At 43.1% G+C, this 20,665-nt stretch overlaps 2 protein-coding genes across 2 annotated transcripts in view; one reads left to right on the forward strand and one right to left on the reverse strand.

Moving 5' to 3' along the window:
* sypl2a (synaptophysin-like 2a) overlaps positions 1 to 20,665 on the forward strand; it is a 495,265-nt gene that overhangs the window by 234,904 nt on the left and 239,696 nt on the right. The window lies entirely within an intron of this gene.
* On the reverse strand, positions 3,297 to 20,377 carry lamb3 (laminin subunit beta 3). The gene is made up of 22 exons (XM_085160304.1): positions 20,269 to 20,377; positions 19,503 to 19,657; positions 16,833 to 16,947; positions 13,955 to 14,028; positions 13,660 to 13,851; positions 13,243 to 13,306; positions 12,963 to 13,156; positions 12,230 to 12,350; positions 11,801 to 11,989; positions 11,555 to 11,710; positions 11,152 to 11,345; positions 10,138 to 10,234; positions 8,662 to 9,022; positions 8,423 to 8,565; positions 8,103 to 8,314; positions 7,638 to 7,844; positions 7,386 to 7,530; positions 7,023 to 7,230; positions 6,589 to 6,730; positions 6,327 to 6,503; positions 4,828 to 4,987; positions 3,297 to 4,414 (listed from the first exon to the last, which is right to left on the reverse strand). Exons 1-22 carry the CDS (start codon positions 20,291 to 20,293, stop codon positions 4,275 to 4,277), a joined length of 3,471 nt encoding a protein of 1,156 aa, XP_085016430.1. The 5' UTR covers positions 20,294 to 20,377; the 3' UTR covers positions 3,297 to 4,274.

Below are 20,665 nucleotides of genomic sequence, written 5' to 3' on the forward strand. Positions count from 1 at the left end.
AGGGAGAGAGACAGAGAAAGAGAGCCAGGGACAAAAACGTCACATTAGAAAGGTATAGTAATCATCCACAACTATTTTAAGTTGCAGATGATAAAGGATTCAGAAAGTTTATTCATGCAGGTCCATATGACAGAGAATGTGCATCTTCTTTTTGTTTTCATATTTTAATTTATATTTAATTGTGTTGTGATTTGCAGTGTTTTGTGTTGTTTCACTTTAAAGTTGTTCAAAAGGAAAAAGCTGAAAATTTAAATTGTTAAAAGTTGAAATGTGAATATTTGATTTTTGTATTATATGATTTATTTATTACATTTTATGTGGAGTGAATAAATAAAAGTATATTTACGGTGGCTCCCAGAGACAAAGCACGTACAAATCCCGAAGCACGCACAAACCCCGAAGCACGCACAAACTCCAAACCACGCACTAACCCTGAAGAACGTACAAACCCCGAAGAACGTAAAAACTCCAAAACGCTTACAAAAGACAACAGAAGTGCTCCAGGATGCTAGGGGGCAGTGTTGAGCTTTTGTTACGTAGTGGCTACACAAGCCAGCAAGTACCAACGACCGGATTTGGTGTTTGGTAGTAACAGGTAAATGAACATTTTTTTTAAATTATTTGAATATATATGAATGCGTGTGTATAAATACATAAACAACACACATATGCTTTCAATTGTGTAATTTAAGTGATCTAGGTAGCTCTGCTTTGGAAGTTCAGTTAACGCTAGAAATATGTTTTGGAGTTTGTACGTGTTTTGTCTCTAGGGGCCACCGCATATATTTATATATAAACATATATAAATAAATCCACTCTTTTTTTACATTGGTAATTCCTTTTGTGAATAATTTTATATTGTTGTTAATAATAAATTAATTAAAGCAACAAAACAAACTAAAGGGCCGGTTCGGAGCCGAAAGAGCCGGTTCTCTAAAAAGAGCTGGAAATCCCATCACTAAAAGAGATTGCTTAGACACATACTCAACAACAAAATTGTGAAAAAGAAAAGGCATTTTTTATACGTTGTCCATAACCCAGCGAATAAGTTATGTTTTGCTATAAGTCTTGCCCACCTTCTGCACCCCGCTTTTAATGACTATCAAGCACAAGCATTCGCTAGAGAAATTCAACAAAAAGCTGGTCTAAATGATCAAACGCCTGTGGGCTTTAATCAAATACACAGCGGCGACGAGCCCCTACACGTGACACTGGGCGCCACACAGTCCCAGACTGTGGCTTTATCCCACACAGCAGTAAAGACTTCTGTTTGTCACCCCACACAGCGGTGAAACAAAAACAACACAGTCACACGGTTATAGAGTCGCCCTCTTTCAACTTACTTGGTGTTGTTTTGTGCGCAGTATGGGCCTCGGATCCCGTCAATCAGCGTTCATCGAGGAGAAGAAAACAGACGCTATATCACCGGACTGGCCATGAATTTACGTTCCAGGTCTTTTCTGCAGGTGTGCCTATGAGTCCTGGCTGACGTCAGACTTCGGCGCATCGTTCTCCTCCTCGGTGAATGTAGATTTTGGAATCCGGCAATCGAAGGACCAATTTATGTTGGGTTTATTAAAGTACAAAACCCCGCTGGAACACAAGACCAATAGCTGCACGACAAAACAAGGCAAGAAGGCGCTCTCTGTGTTTGTGGCTCACGGGGGAAGTCAGCCAAAGTTGAGGAAAAGATTCCTTCACCTGAACTCAGCTCACTTTTTTCTTCCATTCTGTATTATGTTAATGATTTTGTCTACTGCCACTTTTCAGTTACGATGGATGGCATTTTTTAATGAGCTTAAATTACATTTTGAGTTGAATTCACTGATACTGCAGTACTGATGATGATGAGCCTTTATTTGTCACTACAATGTTACACGTACATGTCGTACACGTTATTCTGATCAGTAGCGGTTTTTGATACGGGCGACACGGGCGGTTGCCTGGGGCGGCACCGTGGTGGGGGGCGGCATCACAGGCATCGGCAAAAAATAAAAATAAAAATTGCTCGTATTCATGCTGCCCCGACGTCATGCCAGCGCATATTGAGAATGGCACAGGCACCGATCGGTTTTCTATCGCCCATTTGCTGGGAGTAAGGGCGCCCTCCGTTTGCGAGGTGTGCCTGCTGCTTGCGGAGAGGGCGGGGCGGCGTGGGATTCACTGGCTGGCTGGAGCAGCATCTAATGACCAACTCGCAAAATAAAAACAAACCAACAAACACGAAAACACCAGACATCATGATACAGACTTATAATTTGCACCGATGTTTTTTCGAAATTCTATAAGCGAAAAGTGAGAAAAGCAGGCGCACCGAGGGCTCGCTGACTTCAGCAGCGAGCCCTCGGTGCGCCTGCTCGCTGCTGAAGTCAAAGTAAACTTTATTGTCATCTCTGCTACATACAGTCCAGTAGAGAGAAGAGATGACGAGGCTCCAGTTACAGCAGTGCAAGTAAACAAACAATAAATATAAGAAGAGTAAGAAAATAAATATACACTTTAGGACTCGGGGTAAAGGGATCAATAACAATTTAAAATTTATATTTTACAGTTTGATGATTTAAATAGAGCGCATTTCATTCATAATGTTGCAAATCCAAGCCCATTATGTATTCATGATTTGAATCCTGGGTTGTGTGAAATCTCAGAAATAAACCTTAGACAAAGTGAATCTGTGAACTAAGGTGTAGGTGTGTTAGGTTATGTTGTGGTGATCCTCGGGTTGAGGGATGGGTGTTCATACTGGAGCGCAAAATTAAAACCAATGGAAGATGGACAAGAAAAGTTCAAAGCCATCAGGTGCTCAGTGTAGAAAAAAGAGAAGGGAGAGGAGAAACGAGCAAAAGATGCAAGAAGATGTGTCATTGGATAATGGCAGGTCATCCTGAAAGAATAAGAATACTTTATTAATCCCTAAGGAAATTATGTGGGTTACAGTTGCTCCAAGAAGAAATGGTAAAAATAGCAACAGTAACAGACTAAACTCCAAACAATACATTATGTTACAGATTTTAATATTAATTAGTCATTGTCAAATGTTGATTTGTCCTGTTCTCATTGTATGATGAATTATGATGGCTGTTTGGTAGCCATTTGCATACTATGCATACTCTCTCTCTCTTCATATGTGTGTGTGTGTGTACAACAGCTTTATGTTAATGTCCTTAATATGTTTTGTCTGTATGTGTGTATGTGTGTGTGTGTGGGGGGGGCGCCAGAGGGTGTGTTCGCCCAGGGCGCCAAACAGGCTACGACCGCCACTGATTCTGATGTTTCCCAACTGCTCTTGTTAAAAAAAACTGAACTCATCAAATGACACAAGTTGATATAAAGAATAGATTTTATTCCACAAATGTAGTGAAATACAGTTTTATAAATTATAGAAACAATTAAATACAGCCATTTAAAACAAGCAAACAACCATTTTCTCACTAAATCTGTTGTGTTCCTGTTTGTTATGCATGAACAACCGATTCAAATCAGTAAAGAAGGGAACATTCAGCCTTTATCCACTTTGGAAAAATGCAGTGTTGCTGTGAACATGAAACTTTGTTGAAACAGATTGCAGATTAGTGATAAATATACAGGCAGCAATATGACTCTAGAAACCATGAGAGATGTGACTGGCACAAATACAAATAGGACCAAAAACATCAGCTTTGGTGTTCATGATGCTGAAATTCATTTTCATTAAAGCTTGTCGTATGTTTCTCATTCAAAGGCGGCTGGTACAGCGCAGGTCTGAGTAACCTGTACATGCTGGAGTAAATTTGGTCTCTAAGCACGACGACATCAGAAACAGCAGTAGAAGGTACAGTGAGTATACTGCATATTCATACTTATACCTATGAATACTGCGTCTGTACACCACCACAGGGTATTTCAGATAATCAAAGTCTTTCATGCTGTTATTCACCTGTGCAGGAATTACATTGTCTAAAATGAAAACTCACAAAATTTTTAATTTGTGAGCTAGTTTTATTGTTTCTAATCTGTCTGTCTGATTTATTTTGATTTTTAATGACAGCCTCTACTTACTTATCTCGGAGCTCATAGTTCTTGTGAACAGCCACTAAATATAAATGTATCATTTGGGATCAAATCTTTCAGCTTTTTAATGAGCAACATGTCGCGTGCAGCCATGAAACTGCCTGTCAGTCAACTGTCCAATTACTTTTGAGTCTTTAAAATAGAGAGTATGTATAAAAATGGTTGTAATTCCTCAGACAGTGTTATATTACAGTTACATACTAACTGCACTGCTACATGTGAACTCAGCCCTGGCAGGCACTGAGATCGTCAGCTTTCTTACGGAGTTGTGTCAGAAGTGTTTTAAGTTCGACATTGAGCTGTTCAAGCTTTGTTGATTTCTGAACTATCTTGTCCTGCAGTCTTTGGATGGAGTCGGCTTTTCCTAGAAGAAAACAAACACAAGGATCATTACAGGGAGTGGGACACACTGTCTGTGTCAGGACGGTAGAACTGTATTTCTGATATATTTAGTCATTAGAGAGCGCCACACAGAATGTCCACAGAAGCAAAATATTAGACCACCAAGTCAGCGGGGGTGAGCTCATGGTAGGAGCACGCAACAACAAAGTTACCTGTAAAAATTCAAACTGTACTGTTGATATGAAAACTTTCATGCTCCCAAAATTACCTACTTTTACATGCTAGTCAAGTAGCTACTAACTAACCTCACAATCAACACTTTATGCTTTATGACTAAATGTGACTAAATGACTAAATATGACTAAACTTTCCCCAATGAACTGAGGATGCATTGAGTGAATTTTTTTCTTTTAGTGGAAATGTTGGTTAAATTACCGTCTAGAGCCTGCAGCATGTTTTTGGTTATGTTAGCCAGAGCTCCAGCATCCTGCTGCAGTTTGTTCAGTCGATCCCCCGCTGGCTCCGTCTCACCATCTGTCCCGGGAACATCTTTCTCTTTAAGATGGTCAAGGTGCTTCTCCAAAGTCAACAGGTTCTACAAGTACACACATAATATGGCACTCAGTTGTGGCCTTCTTATTCTTAATCCATAGCGTTTAATATGATGTTGCCAAACCTTTGCTTCAAGTCTTATAGGAAGACTTTCCACAAGGTTCAGGAGTGTGTTTATGGGAATGTTGACCATTCTTCCAGAAGCACATTAGTGAGGTCAAACACTGAAGTTGCACAACTCTTAGTGTGAGTTTTACTCATTCTGCACCAAACTCACTCATGCTTGTGTTTATGGACCTTGCTTTGAGCTCTGGTGCACAGACCATCTCCCGAGTGTTCTCACAAAATAGTCTGAAATGCATTGGCACGCTGAAGCAGGAAGAAGTCCTTCCACTAGAATTAAGGGGAGAACACAACTCCTGAAAAATAATGCTACACAATAATTCCCCCAAACTTTACACTTGGCACAGAATTCCTCTGGCAGTCACTGAACCCTGCTTTAGAGCCTTTGTAGCCTCGTGCTTGACACCACTGCATCCAACGCTTTGCATTGTGCTGGATGTCAGTCTAGGCTGCAGTTGCTCAGCCATAGAAACCCAGTCTGTGAAACTCTCTGTGGACTGTTCATGAGCTAATCTCACGGTCACATGAAGTTTGGAGTCCTGTAGTGATGAACTATGTGCTTCAGCCTCTGCTGACCTCACTCTGTGATTGTACATGGCCTACCACTTCATGGTTGAGTTCCTGTCAGTCGCTTCCGTTTTTTAAATACCACTAACATTTGGAATATTTAGCAGTGAGGAAATTTCACACCTGGACTGGTTGCACAGGTGACATCGTGTCCCAGTAACACGCTGGAATTCACTCAGCCTCTTAAAGCAACCCATTCCTTCAGAAATGTTGGTAGAAGCAGTCTGCATATGTGATGCTTCATTATATACACAGAAGTAGAAGTAATTGGAAGACCTGAATTAAATAGGAGCTAAATAAACCTAGCTACAGTTTAATCTGGCCTACCTGAAATGTGAATTCTTCACTTTTATTTAAATTTGTAATTTTAAAAATATAAACAAATACTGAGAAGAAAGCATTTTCATTAAATGTTAGCGACAATCTGTTACCGAAGATATCCACGACTTAATTCAGCAGCATGAAGAACAACGACCCACAGAACCAGTCTGCAACTCAGCACATTTACAGCTGACTGCACTGCAAAAACACACTATGAGCTTTCAAGTGTGCGGACACTCATTATATTCATTTATATTCACGTTTACAGATGACTGATAAATGCAAATAGAAGCTTACACTGGGTTCTTGTTCTTCCTTATTAAAGTCGATGCTCGTCTGTCAGTCTAAAGCAGCTGCAGCAGATCTTTTACCTGGTTTCCAGCAGCTGCTTCTTTATCAGCTTTTTCTGCATTGTCCCGTGCATCTTCAGCCTGCTGACCTCCATCCTGCAGCAGGTCTCTCAGCTTTTCCAGCTGGGGTTTCATTGGCTTTATCAGTGTTGCTACATCGTCCAGAGCCTTCTCTACTGGCACCAGCTGGTCTTTGGCCTGTATGAAGAAAACCCATCCAAACTCAGCCTATAAGCAGTTTTTATTGTAATAAATAGACCATTGTTTCATCTACGCTTTCTACCTTAGTAAGGTTGTTATTCAAGGTCTCTATGACATTCATTTTGTCTTGCAATTTGTGTTCCAGCTCAGCAAGGGAAGGGCTCACTGAGGCGAAGCCTGCCAGCAGCCCATCAACATCAGCCTTCACACCCAGTGCTGTGTCCCTGCAACCACAGAAACCGTTAGTTTGAAGGACTGATGGGTAAAAACGACAAAAAATAAGGACTGGATTAAAACAGTCTGGAAAAACTAATCTCTGATTAAATGTAAGGCACTAATACTCATATTCATGAAGACATAGACTTTGTTAGTTCTGCATTAGGGAAATTCACGCGGTATAGCTGTACAAGCATGTGTTCGGTGCTTGGTCTGTACAAACAGTGGGAGCAAAGCTGATGATTCTTTAAAAAAGGAGCATCTTATTCAACAGTTTGACAGTGAAGTGCGAGCATCAACCTGGCGTCCTGTGCATCCTGTAGCAGTTTCTTGGCTGCATCTAACTGTGGCTCAGCTTCCTTCAGCACCGCTGTGCTGTCTGGTAGATTGGCTGTCAGATCCTTCAGCTCCTGCAGCTTCCCTTTAAGCCCTGCCAATCTGGGGGGCAGCTTGGCATTCAGGATCCAGTCGCTCACCTCCTGGACATGGGTCAGGTTAGCGGATGGGTCTGGTCACCAAAATAGGAAAAGCTAGAGTTTAGTACTGGAGCTGGAGTTTACACTGTGGTGGTGTTTAAAGGGTGACTGATCTCAGCATCACCTTCTGTTACACCCAAAGAAGTTTCCCCCTCCATCTCAAAGTGGTTTCACTCATCCAACAAACCTGACAGGAAGTCTTTGAGCTCTTTCACAACGCTGCGTGTCTCATTTAGGTCGTCTTCGAGTTTATCTCTGGCCTGCTGCAGCTTACTGGACAGCTTCTCTGCAGACTGCCTCACCTGATTGGTCATCTCCTGTGTTTTCTGCAGCTGTGCACACATTGACATTGAATAACTGCTTGAGATGTGTAAACAGATTAAGAATGACTTGTGTGAATCACAAAACGCATTATTTGTATGTAGCTGTAAGTGTCTACCTTCTCTGCAGCATCGGTGATCCTCCCAGAGAGTTTGTCCAGTCCCTCCCTCACATCATTGGCATCAGCGTCTGCCTTCTTGCTCAGAGGCAGAGCACCCACACACTTTCCCCCCTTTTCACAGGGTGCGTCTCCCCCTGGTGGGCACAAATCTCCAATTTCACACTGGAGAGGTGTGCAGGACTCGGAGTGAACACTGCCACACACCTGAAAAACAGAGTTAGAGGTGGAGGGCAATGACGATTACTAGTCTGAATGACAGAAAACGAACTTTCCATGCACTCAGGACAAACAAGAAAGATTATAATTAATGGCCTGGATTATGCTCACACTGAGAAATATGACACATATGGATGCTTATTTAAGATAATAATCTTTCAGTTTTACTCATTTGCTGCAAGTCAGCTAAACAGTAGATCAAGAAGTTTTTTTTCTGAAACATAAAGCAAGATCAGTCCTAGTTACTTGTTTGGCAACAGGAGTGAGGTTGGGTTGGGAGGCCATGCTGTTGTTCAGTTTATCCAGATCTCTGGTGTTGGCCGGCTGTACTTTGCTCGGAATGTCCTCAGTTTTTCCTCGGACAATAGTTGATTCCTTTATGGTATTTTTCCCGGCCTCAACTTTTTTGGTGGCATCTGTCGAGTTATCGTAGGCGTATCTGATGGTGTTGAATGCCCCTGCAAAGACAGGACAAGTCTACATGAGTGGATTTCATGCTGTTGTGATACATGAATAGTCATCAGCCACATCTGTGGAATTGCAGCGAATGCTTAGTCTTTCCTGACCTATATTGTTGATGTTCTCTGTGGCATTTTTCTTGGCATTGTACTCCAGCGTGAAGCGTTCCAGCAGGTCCTGCAGTTTGTCCAGCTCAGAGTCCAGACCAGGAGTTTTTGTCAGGGGTGAAAGGTCATTATCAAGCTGGTACCTGGAGATGATATTATCAATGAAAAAACAGTGTAAGGTGATCGAATTTAAGGGTGATTCGTATTTGTTAGAATTAAGTTCTTCAGCAGTTTCCCACCTGAGCTCCTTCAGCTTAGAAAGAGCATCACGTGTATCAGTGATGGGTGACAAGGACATGGAGTTCTGGATCGCTTTCAAAGTGGCCTCCAGGTTACTGATGCGGGGCCCAAAGTCAGCGCCGCCTCCAGACTGAGACGATAATCTGGAAGCAAGTCTCGACAGGACCGAGCTGACATTCTCTCGCTGAGCCTTTAGGCTGAAGAAGCAGGAGGGACACATCTCACAGTCAGGGAAGGAGTCGCAGCGGTCACGACTGCAGGAGTCGCAGCGAGCTCCAGAGACGCCCGGTCGGCAGAAACAGGATCCCGACTGCTTGTCACAAACTCCTGGGAGGGTTCCATCGGCATCACAGTCACAGGCTAACACAGAGGACAGTCATGCAGATCAGTTACGAAGCGTTTTTCAAAATGGAAATGTTGCAGACATTCAGCCATGCTCAGAGGGCTTACATTAAATTCTTTTTAAATTTGGCTTTTGATGATTTCTTTGAACTCTTCTTTTTTCTCGGGTGGATTGATTGTGTTTCATTGTCCTGCTGTAACACCAAGTCGTGTCCAAGATTCAACCATTCTACTGATTTGAGGTAAATTTGAATAACTTTTAGACTTTTATCTACTTTGGACAATCTAACAATGCCACTGGCAGTGAAGTAGCTCCAGAGTATGATTACAGTTGCTTCAGTGTTCTTTGGTTTGAGCGTCTCACCCCTCCAAACATGTGTCATTGTAACCAGTCACGAGCTCAATCTTTGTCTCATTTGACCAAATAATGTATCTCCAGAAGGCATTTGGCTGAACCATGTGGCAGCTACGAGTGCCAGTTAAACTTGAGTCCATCTTCCGTGAGGACTTCAGTGGCTTTGCTGTGGACACTGATGTACCAGCAGCTTCCAGTTCGCAGCAGGCTTGAGGCTTGGTGGTTCCTGGATTATTACTGAACATCCTAATTTCCCCTCATGTAATCTGCAGTTGTTTTGGAATAAGTCCAGCAGACCTCCCCAAGTTCTGCAGATCTATAACTCTCCTTATTATGTCTTCAATGAATTCCTGAGACTTTCCTCTTGTTCTCTATGATCACTAACCAAAGTCCTGGCCTCGTCAAGTTAAAACACTGTCAGCACCACATATGAAAAGATACGTGTGAGTGTATGCAAATATTTCATTTTGACCATACATGGATCTGAGAACAAACGTATTTTTTAAAGTTATTAAAGATGTATACTGTGCAATCGTTTCATCTTGGAAAAAGAACAGTTCAAAGAAATCATTGAAAGTCAACAACTACCATAAAAATGACGTTCACATCTTTGTAAGTGAACACACTTTGAAGTTCAGCAGTGAATCATAAATGATCCATGCTGGGAAGCAAGTTTCCTCTCTACCTTACAATGTTTCACCATTACCCTCGTTGTGATCTGGCACTATATAAATGATACTGAACTGAAAGAAAACTCCCAAACGAGTGGTGGACTTACGCTGGCAGCCTTTCAGAGGGTCTCCATATGTGTTATCAGGGCACTCTGTACACGTTCGGCCTCCAAAGCCTGATCTGCACTGACACTGACCAGTCAGCTGAACAAAAACAACATTTCATTATTTTCCAGAGAAGACAAACGAACTCGATATAATCTGTGATGATGAGACAAAGACAGAATATTTGCATCCTCGCTACGATCATATCTCATAGCAACACCAGTACTTTCTAAGTCACACCAGGTGTAAACAACTTCTTAACTGTCATTTTCAGGAGTGAATTCAAAGTGAAGATAAAGTTAGTCTTTGTAGGCTCTCGGTCATCCGGGACTGGGAAAATTCAGTTTTTAGCTACATAAACAAACAGTTGTAGACGACATTTGAGGGTCATTAATAAATTTACCTTTCGCCTCTGTCAGTGCGCCCCAGGGCAGCTGTGGCTACAATGTAGCTGCCATCACCAGTGTGTGAACGTGTGGATGACTGAACGTAGTGTAAAGCGCTATACAAATACAGGCCATTTACCATTTAATGAATCTTTAATTCAATTAATAACTATATTGTAAATGCTTTAAAAACAAACACACTTTTGACTGCTCTGGATGGAAAGAGCTGGATACACACAGTTTATGTCTTAGGCCAGCGGAGTAGTGGTCCCCAACCCCCGGGCCCCAGACCGGTACTGGTCCGTGAGTCGTTTGGTACCGGGCCGTGAGAGTTGAGGCTCAGGTGTGAAATGTATATTTTTCAGGGTTTTTATCGGTTTTCAGCGTTATTTTGTTATCGTTTTTATCGTTAACTCGGTTTTCCTGGGTCTTTTCAAGTGTGTTATGAATAAATCTTCTTTTTTTCGGTACCAGTACTAGTTTTATTTTGTCGCGACACCTTAAAGGCCAGTCCATGAAAATATTGTCGGGCATAAACCGGTCCGTGGCGCAAAAAAGGTTGGAGACCGCTGTCTTAGGCTGCAGCATTACAGCAGCTGATGATCTCACTGAAAGGCCTTTGCGTCATACCTGATCACAGGAATCAGTGGTTGACTTGGTGGCATCACAGCCGCAGGGTTTGCAGGTTTCTGACATGTTTAGCTTCCAGTAGCCTTTCACACACACGTTGCAGGTAATGCCGTGGAAGTGGGGACGACAGAGACACTGGCCAGTCGACGGATCACAGACGTCTGAAAGGGAGCCGTGTGGAGAACAGGAACACTCTAGAAAAGAGCAGAGTCTGATGGAGATCTGCATGCTGCAAACATTAAACTAAATGATATTAACATCTGTATTCTTACAGTAATGATATAAAGTACTATATGAACATCAGTGAAAGTTAATATAGTTTACAGGCTTTTAATTAGTTTCAGTAAAAGCAAAGATTCCATGTTTGCTGCAGCACCAAGCTAAGCTTCAATGTGTGACTCACTAGTGCAGCCCAGAGGGTTGGAGGAGCTCAGACCGTAGTATCCTGTCCTGCAGCGGTCACAGCGGGGACCCTCTACGTTCACTTTGCATTGACAGGATCCTGTGCTGTCATCACACCGGCCGCCGTTCGCTGTCCCCTCGGCACTGCAGACGCAGCCTGGCGCCAAATACATCAACACGGTTTATCCACAAACGTTCAGCGTGAGCTGCAGTCAGAAACGTGGTGCACAGAAATGTCAGGACTTACGTATGCAGGCGTCAGGACGATCCATTCGACTGCGGGGGTTCGGCTGGTATCCTGGAGCGCACTGGTCACACTTTGGCCCCGTGGTGTGGTGCATACAACTTTCACACACACCTCCACTCCTCTGTCCACTGGCCTCATACAGCGCCCAGTCAAACCGGCAGCGCTGTGCGTGGTTGTTACACTCACAACCTGAGGACAAAACATACCCAGATAATAAAATGAAGAAATTTAGGGATTAATAACTTTATCTATACTTTTTTATAAGCTGGGCTTTGGTCTATGGTGAGCCAGTGTGCACAGATTCTTATTATTTACCTTTAAATACATCTCACAAATGATTCCAGCTAGAGATTACAAGACACACACACACACACACACACACACACACACACACACACACTAGATTAAAGAGTGTGTAGCAGGTCCTACGTTTGCAGGCATGAGTGTAGCCTTCCTCTGCAGGTCTCCAGGGCACATCGTTGTAGAGATCAGCACAGCGCTCACAGTTCACACCTGCTGTGTTATGCTGGCAGTCACACTGCGCGTTCACCTGCCAAGACCAATGAACAGATCAACAAACTGGAATAAGCTGATGGTCGATAAACGTCTATTTTCACAAGCACGCCCAAATACTTAAATGATCACTACATGCACACATCACCACAAGCCAAAGTACGATCAGGAATCCTCACATCCTTCAGCGTGTCCACGGGCAAACAATCTCCACATAACACATGAAAAACCACACCAAGGAAAACCACAAGAAGGAAATAAGGTCTCCAAAAGTGTGGCGTCATCGAAACATTTTTTTATTTTCCTGCAGACGTGCTGATGGATGTCAGGTTGTCCCTGAGCTGGCCGAGGAAGTGGATGGATGATGAATTTCCAGTGACACAGTTAAAGCAAAAACGTCTCTGTAATATTAAAATTGTTTAGAGGCTTTCCACTGTAATCATTTTGGTTGATGTGTTGCTGATGATAGTCCTCACTGTGCAAAAGAACCTGCTTCTATCATACAACACAATGGCATCCTGACATTACACAGTAACCATTAGGAGCTTACAGTAGGACTAAATAAAGTGATCTGACTTTATTTGCTTACTGTAAACCGTTCGAATGACTACCTGGGACCATGAAAGGGTAAAATGCCCTGCATACAGACCTGTATAGTACTGGGCAGAAGGTTGCTGCTGTATTCTTGTGGCAGACATCGGTTAGCATGTCCATGGCACATACAGCTGCCCATCACCTTCATCTCTTTCAGGGCGTAAAACCTACTGAGACTCCTGCCTGGCAGATGAGGCACATCACCCAGCTCTGTGAATCTCACCCTCAGCCCTGTTAACCCAGACACATCTGTAGACAAAATAGTTATGAGTCACTGAACTAACACTTAAACTGGATGCAGAGGCCAGTGTTGATCCGTAGAACTGTTAACTTACCTTCAATCATCTGGCTTTTGGGAGCGGCGACGTAAGCGTATTGACGTAAAGGACTGTACTCAATCTGGGGAAGTGAAATGCATAAATATTAATTCTGTACACAGATAGAATATCTTACAATACTGCATTACATTATTAGAAACCTTTTGTTGATGCCATTCCCACTCACAAAGATTCAAACAGTCTGGTATGTATTTGTCTATTTATAAAGGATGAATCAAATATAAAAATAAGATCTATGCATTTTAAATATAAATGAATAAAAACTAAGAAACAGAAATGTTTCTGTTCTGTTCCAGGACTAAATGATGTATTTAAGGATGCACTTCTATGTAAATGTATAAAAAAACCCCGAAGAGGAAACATCATCATCAAAATGAAGGTGAAATAATTATTCCGGAGCGATTTCTCCCTTACTGTGTGATCTTTATATGGATTTGTGTCTGTAGGGGGCAGTGTGTAGCAGTATGTCTGGTCCATGGCAAGAGGAACTCTTGTGGGTACGCTGGGAAATGCTCTTTGACAGTCTGTTGCCATGTAGAGGGTGGGCTGCCATGTTTTGCCGTTGTCCAGTGTCCTCTCTATGACCAAGGCACTGGGACGAGGACCCTGCAGAGAAAAACCCAGCAAAATAAAGCAAAGTAGCATACACTGAGTCAAACCACATGGATGCATTCATTCATTAAGCTAGAAAGGACAGACTGTGTCACACCTTGAAGTTGAGCACCAGGTTGTCAAGCTGGAACAGGTTGTTAAGGTTGAGCTGAAGGGTAACTGGACTCGTCTCTGCAGGAACAGAAAGCAGAGCAGTAATGTAGCTTATGTGTGAGCTCAATAACAAAGATCTGTAATCAGTCGTTTCCCTGCTTTCCTGTTCTTTACATCACTACCACTGTCAGTCCCAATACTGTCATCATTACTCTAGTCCAATCATCTTCCTGCCCACCTTCTTTCACCTCGTTTTGTCCTGTTATGCTCAATCATCCAGGTAAGGGAGTTCCAAAACAGTTGATTCTGTTCACCTGGACGCAGCGTTTTCAGGTCGAGTAACGTTTTGTAACTCATCAGGTGACGTCTTCAGTCTGAGCTGGCTGCAGGTTTCCCGCCCTTATAAACAGGACATTTGCATAATGACAGAAACTAGCACCAGTGAGTGACAATGGGCTGTGAGGTCAGTTTCATTATCATTAATATGCCGTACCATTCATAGAGCCCTTAGCTCAGGAGGTGGAGCAAGTCACCTACTCAACTGGAGGTTTGGGTTCGATCCCAGTCTGTTCCAGTCTGCATGGGCAAGATTTGAACCCTCCGATGCATCCATCAGAGCATGTAAATGTTAGATAGATACTTACCCAGAAAGAGCATAAAAATCAATGTGAATGAGGCAAGTTGTGTAAAGCGCTTTGAGTGTGTAGATGAAGTAGAAAAACGCCATATAATATAATAACCATTAACCACGAGTCCCATTCACAGAGAGTTGGGGAATGGCTGCAATCACAGCATGTAAGATGGTGACAGATGGACCCTTAGGCCCCTCCTCCATTCAGAGATGGTCTGGTGGTGGCTGTAGCTCAGGTGGCAGAGCAGGTCAGCCGCTAATCAGAAGGTCGGTGGTTCGATCCCAGGCTGCCTCCTGGCTGCATGCCAAATATCCTTGGGCAAGATACTAACCCCGTGTTTGCCTACTAGTGGTGGTCAGAGGGCCCAGTGGCGCCAGTGTCCGGCAGCCTCGCCTCTGTCAGTGCGCCACAGGGCAGCTGTGGCTACAATGTAGCTGCCATCACAAATGACTGAATGTAGTGTAAAGCGCTTTGGGGTCCTTAAGGACTAGAAAAGTGCTATACAAATGCAGGCCATTTCCCTTTTCACGTAAATGGCCTCCTTGACTCCGCCCTCAAACCAGCGTTGCTCCCTGTCCAGGATGTTACATCCTCATCATTGAAAGAGCGTCCACTGGCCTGTAGGTGTGAATAGACTGCAGAGTCCTGACGAGGTAGCTCTTCTGTGTTGTGCCATCCGCTTCATTAGAGGTTGTTTGGTTTCCCCGATGTATAAATCCTCGCAATCCTCCTGCACTTAACAGCGTACACTATGTTACTGGATGATAGGGTGTGGCTAAATATTGGTGGATCTTATGTGATTGGATATCTAGGGGGAGAGGTGGAGACGGGTGGGCACTTGACAGCGTATGAACTGGAACGCCCCGAAGTGTTTTGGGTCCTGTACAGGGATCATGGGCCCTGCCAGTCAACAGCAACTACAGTAGGCTTCATGACTGAACTTGACGTTCCTTATTTCTTGTTAATAGGGGACATAGTTTTCAATTTAAATATAATGCACTTTCACTCTGGAGCACCAAGATGACCCCCTATGAGCAAACACATGGTAACAGTGGAAAGAAAAAACTCCCTTTAACAGAAAGAAACTGTTAAAAGGACGTTAACAACCAGCCATGACGACTGAGCTTAAACAGGTAGGACAAAAACACACTGTTATCTAATGATTAACTGCAAAGTGGTCTAAAAACAGACAGTAAGTGAAATGAGTTAAGTGAAGAAGAAATGCTCTGGAGATTCAGAGGGCTCAGGGTCACCTGATCCAACCCTAACTCTGTGAAAATCTTAAAAATAGAAACTGGTCACTGCTTCCAAAGAAGACAGGCCTGAAAGCTGTGGGGTCTGTCTCCCATTGTATTCATGGGCCTGATTAAAGCCTACCAGGAGTAACCCTTTTCTGAACTGTTTCTGTCAATAGATGCAGAGCAGCTTGGTATCTTGCCCAAGTTTATTTGGCACGCAGACTGGAGCAGCCAGGGATGGAACCACCAACCCTCCGATTAGTAGATGAGCAGTTAGTAGAGTATCTCCTGAGCAACAGCCAACTACAGCCACCTGATACTCAAGTGTTTCAATCACTTCGGTGGCCACAAGGTGCACGTTGGTCATGGAAGTGGCAATCAAGATGCAATCAAGCCCTTAGTAATGGAGATCACTCTACAAACATTTGGTTGCGTTCAGGAGCTCAGTGAATTCCAGCACAATACTGGGATGTATGCTACTTGTAGAACAAGTCCATACATGAAATTTCCTTTCCACACTCAACTGTTTGTGGTTTCTCTTATATTACCACTCAGTGTAGACCACGTAAAATCACAGAGTGGGGGAAGTGAATCATGAGGAGTATCGTGCACAGAGGTTGCCAAATTGCTGCAGACCTCCAAACTTCACGTAGCCTTCACATTAGCTCAAGAGAGCATAGAGAGCTTAATGGTTTCCATGGCTGAGCAGTTGCATCCAGGCCTGACATCACTGAGCACCAGAGAAAGTGTTCTCTGCAGTGACAAATCACGCTTCTGCATCTGGCAACGCTCCCAACTTTGAGGGAACACTTCAGGGATCATCACTTCGTCATCATGACTGCTCAGAAAGACACAAACGAGCTGGGTTGGTGCAGAGGATCTTGACTGGCCTATTTATTAAGAATGGGTCAACACTCAAGTTCACACGCATGTGAAGGCAGATTAGTACTTTTGTCAGTAGAGTGTTGAATTATGCATTAGTCCTTTACGATTGCTTGCTTTCATCCCCCACCTTTCTTGGACTGCCACCATCTGTCTGGCCCTGAGGTGGACACAACATCCTGGACAGTGTGGGCCAGCTGACTGTTTGGGTTCCTGGAGTCACACGGACAACATTTCATCTTCCTCTGAAAGGATAAAAACACAAAGACATGAATAAACCTTTTGTTTTCCCACAAGAGATTCAGTGTAATGTGTGATGTAAGGACAGTGTGCCACTGAGCTGACTGAACTCGAGACCAGTGACTGGCCTCTAATTTCTAATAGTTCCAGCACTGAACCTTTGCCCGAGTAAAAGCTTAGTAAAACACAACACAGTTTATTTACTATATTGAATTAAACTCTCAGTCATCTGTAGAACCAACCATCCAAAGAATGTTGGACTTTGTAAAAAACAAACAAAATCCAGTTGCATTGGTTTGCAAACTGTATATGTTATTTAATATTGAGTATTGGGATTTTTTACAGTGCTGACATGTGCAGTTTATGAAAAACTGTGAATGTGTTGTTTATAGCTGAACATTTCCTCACTGACAGCTCGCATCACTGATCTCAGGAGGGATGGTGCTTTACAGAAACTCTGAATCTTTTCTTTAGAGGCTGCTTGGCTGCTGATTGGCAAATGAAGGTTCAACTCCCTCTAAAGATTTTATATAGACTTGAGGTCTGTAGATTGGCCGGGTTATGGCGCCGTGGGTTCAGGGGGCGGTGCCAGGAGAGACTGGCTGACACAGCTGGCAGTCAGCACTCTAATGCTGCCTTCTCTGTTTAAGCAGCACGCTTGGAGGACAGAGGGAGGAGCACCGTGCTAATAAACATTCACTAATCTGCAATGCTGAGTGTACTGGCTCCTTATATTACAATGACTATAATGTTCTTCTTCCTTAGCCACTTGTTAGTGTCCTTGGTCAGATGTCACTGGAGAACTCATCCTCATCTCCAGTGACCTGGCTGAACATTCAAGGTTTTTGGGTACATGGCCCCACCTCAACGCAGTGACGTTGTTCTCTACCATTAGCAAAAAAACAGCCCCAATGCATGTTTCCACCTCTGTGCTTGACTGTGGACATAGTGGGTTTTTCTCAGCACAACTTGAGTTGATGGCAAAGATTTTGGGTTTGGTTTCATCTGACTACAGCATCATTTAGATGTTCACTGGCAAACTGAAGATGGACATATGGGAGCAGGAATGTAAGTGTTAATGCTTCATGCACATTTCATTTATTTGCAGGAAACCTGTCTTGGAGAAAGAGACAGTATCTCTAAGATGGGTTGGGAAGTGTCTTTCATCCTTTTCCAGAAAATTTAAAGATGTTGCTGCCCCTATTCATAGAAATATTTAATTCACATTAAAACAGCCCCGGACTCTGCTGGCAGCTTTATAATTGTCTGGGGGCACGTTTACGAGGCAAAGATGGCTCTTGTAAATATGTATAATTAAATATGTCTTTGAACGTTGCTCTCTTCTAATCTTCTCAGTTCCCTCTGGGATCAGCACTACCTAAATCAATGTGTTTCCAAGCTTTTCACACGTGTTTAACTTCATCCTGATCTTGCTTCTTCTCGCTTCTTTTCTTATTTAGGATGTTATTTGGAACAAGCCTTAGAGGCCCAGGGTTACCTAAGCTCTTGTATTTTGGGACAACAAATATGAGGAGCCTGAATTATTGAGTTGATATGAAGAGTTCGCTCTATGATGGCTGTCTGTGAATGCCACACTGTGCTCACCTCTTCACTCTTCCACCTCGACTTACACAAAGATCGTGGCCTCCTGTCCACCCTCATCCTTCATCAGATAACACCTGGTCTACTGGGCTAAATGTGGGGACTTGTATGTTTATTCTGTGTTTGCTTCTCCTCAGCAGTTCGTGAGCAGAGTTTTGCTTCGAGTACCTTCAGCTTCGACACTTCCTCTGCAGCTCTTTTTCATTAGATACTAAATTTGACACCTCCAGCAGTGAAGTGGCATTCCTGACTAGATCGGACTTGTTTTCTCTGATGACGCCGAAGGCTTTCATCGTCATGTGTGCGTCTGAAGTACAAGGTTACATTTAAATGGATGAACAGAGGACCACGCCTAAGACAGTTATTAACTCCCTGAGGCTAATCCAACATCGCCCATACTGTGATCTATGAAGTAACATCAACACAATGACATCCTACGTCTCTGTTTATTTGTATATATTTTCTTATCTTTGTGTTTGTAGAGCCAGTGTCCTGTGCTGCCAACACGCTCTGTGTTGTCTTTTCTTTGGTTTTATTTCTGATCGGTTGCTATTGTCTTTCCCTCCCCTCACTGGTTGCACATGAATCTCATTGGTCCTCCTGACCTCTTCTATCAGTCTGGTTTGCACTGGTTTAGTTTGTGTACATTTCTGTTCCTCTTTGCCTGTTTTCTGGAAGCCAGAGACACTTTGAGTGATTTTGTATAATAATGTCACATATGACGTTGTTGAAGTGAAGCTGCAGCTTCTTCTTTGTGATCTTTGTTTTCTCTAAATCACAAACTGAAGCTGAATTTTTGGATATTTTACCTGAAACGCTCTTAAACTGGAGTATCCTTCAGCTGCACAGATATGCCTGGAAGTTCTCACTTGTTTGGTAAAGGGTGATATGAGCAGTGGCACAAACTTTCCCTTCGCTCACAGAGATAAAATGCCCAAACAGGAAAGCACGCTCTTACCTGTTGGTACGGGGTACAGAAGACCTCTGAGCCAGTGAGGCCACAGGTAGATGAAGCCTGAAGTTGGTGAGCCCTGCCAAGGAGCAGGTCATCTGTGGGGGGGTAGCATGCCCCCCATGAGCAGTCATTTTGGGCGTGTGACAGTATGGCTGAGGCTGTGAGGAGGAGGGACGAATGTGAACAGGTATGAACACAACACACCTAACTCTGAGCTTTCTGAGGCTCTGAGAAACGTCTTTATTATTAACTGCTGTTCAACATGCATCTAAAATACAGAGTAACCTACAATACAACTGTTAGATGAGTGTCATGCTGCTTTAGAAGCAGGAACAGAGATGATGGTCTGCAGCTATCGTACTGTCTATTTTCAGGCCAAAGGCCGTCATAACTCACAGCTGTGTACTGGTCAGATGAAACCACGTGAATGAAGCACATCAATGTTTGATTAAGGTTTACTTAGAACAGGTAAAATTATAAATAACCTGGTTATTCTTAAAGATGTACTGCAGCTCGACACAGTAGTTATAGGCTGTGTTTGTGTCTTCTTACAGGATTTCATGACAGATACCAACATGTCTAACATCACAGATTTCAGAGACAGACTGTCATGCACCATCGTGAACCGTTCGCCGCTACAGCTTACTTCCATCTCTTTAGTTAGTAAATAAAAAAGCTGCAGGCTTTCTATTTCAGGGTGTGTAGGAATGCTAACGTCACAAACTCAGTGAACAGGAAATAAAGCAGCAGTGAAAATGGGAAATCTCACCAGCCAGTAGTAAAAGTATTCTCATGTTGTGTTGCTCCTGTGAAAACGTCCAGAAGAAACAGGAGCAGCTGTCGGCAAACAAACAAAGAAGACAGCTGCTGTGCTGGGGAGTTCAGCTCTGCTGTGTAAAGTTGTGCACTGCTTCGTGTCGCTGCCTTAAAAACCATTTCTCACCTGGATAGTGACACAGCGTGTGTCAGAGTCACGCCCTGCACCACCACTCCCTCCACTCATGAATCAGCACACACACTCACAGAGCCAGACACACACTCAATGAAAGGAGTCATTACTCATTTTCATTTAATTTATACATTATTGTTAATAATAATGAATATTTATTAATGATCAAGTAATAAATGAAACTGACTTCAGCTAAAAGTAGCAAATGCATTCTGTG

This window comes from Neolamprologus multifasciatus, chromosome 5 (genome assembly GCF_963576455.1).
Source record: "Neolamprologus multifasciatus chromosome 5, fNeoMul1.2, whole genome shotgun sequence".
Classification (NCBI taxonomy): Eukaryota; Metazoa; Chordata; class Actinopteri; order Cichliformes; family Cichlidae; genus Neolamprologus; species Neolamprologus multifasciatus.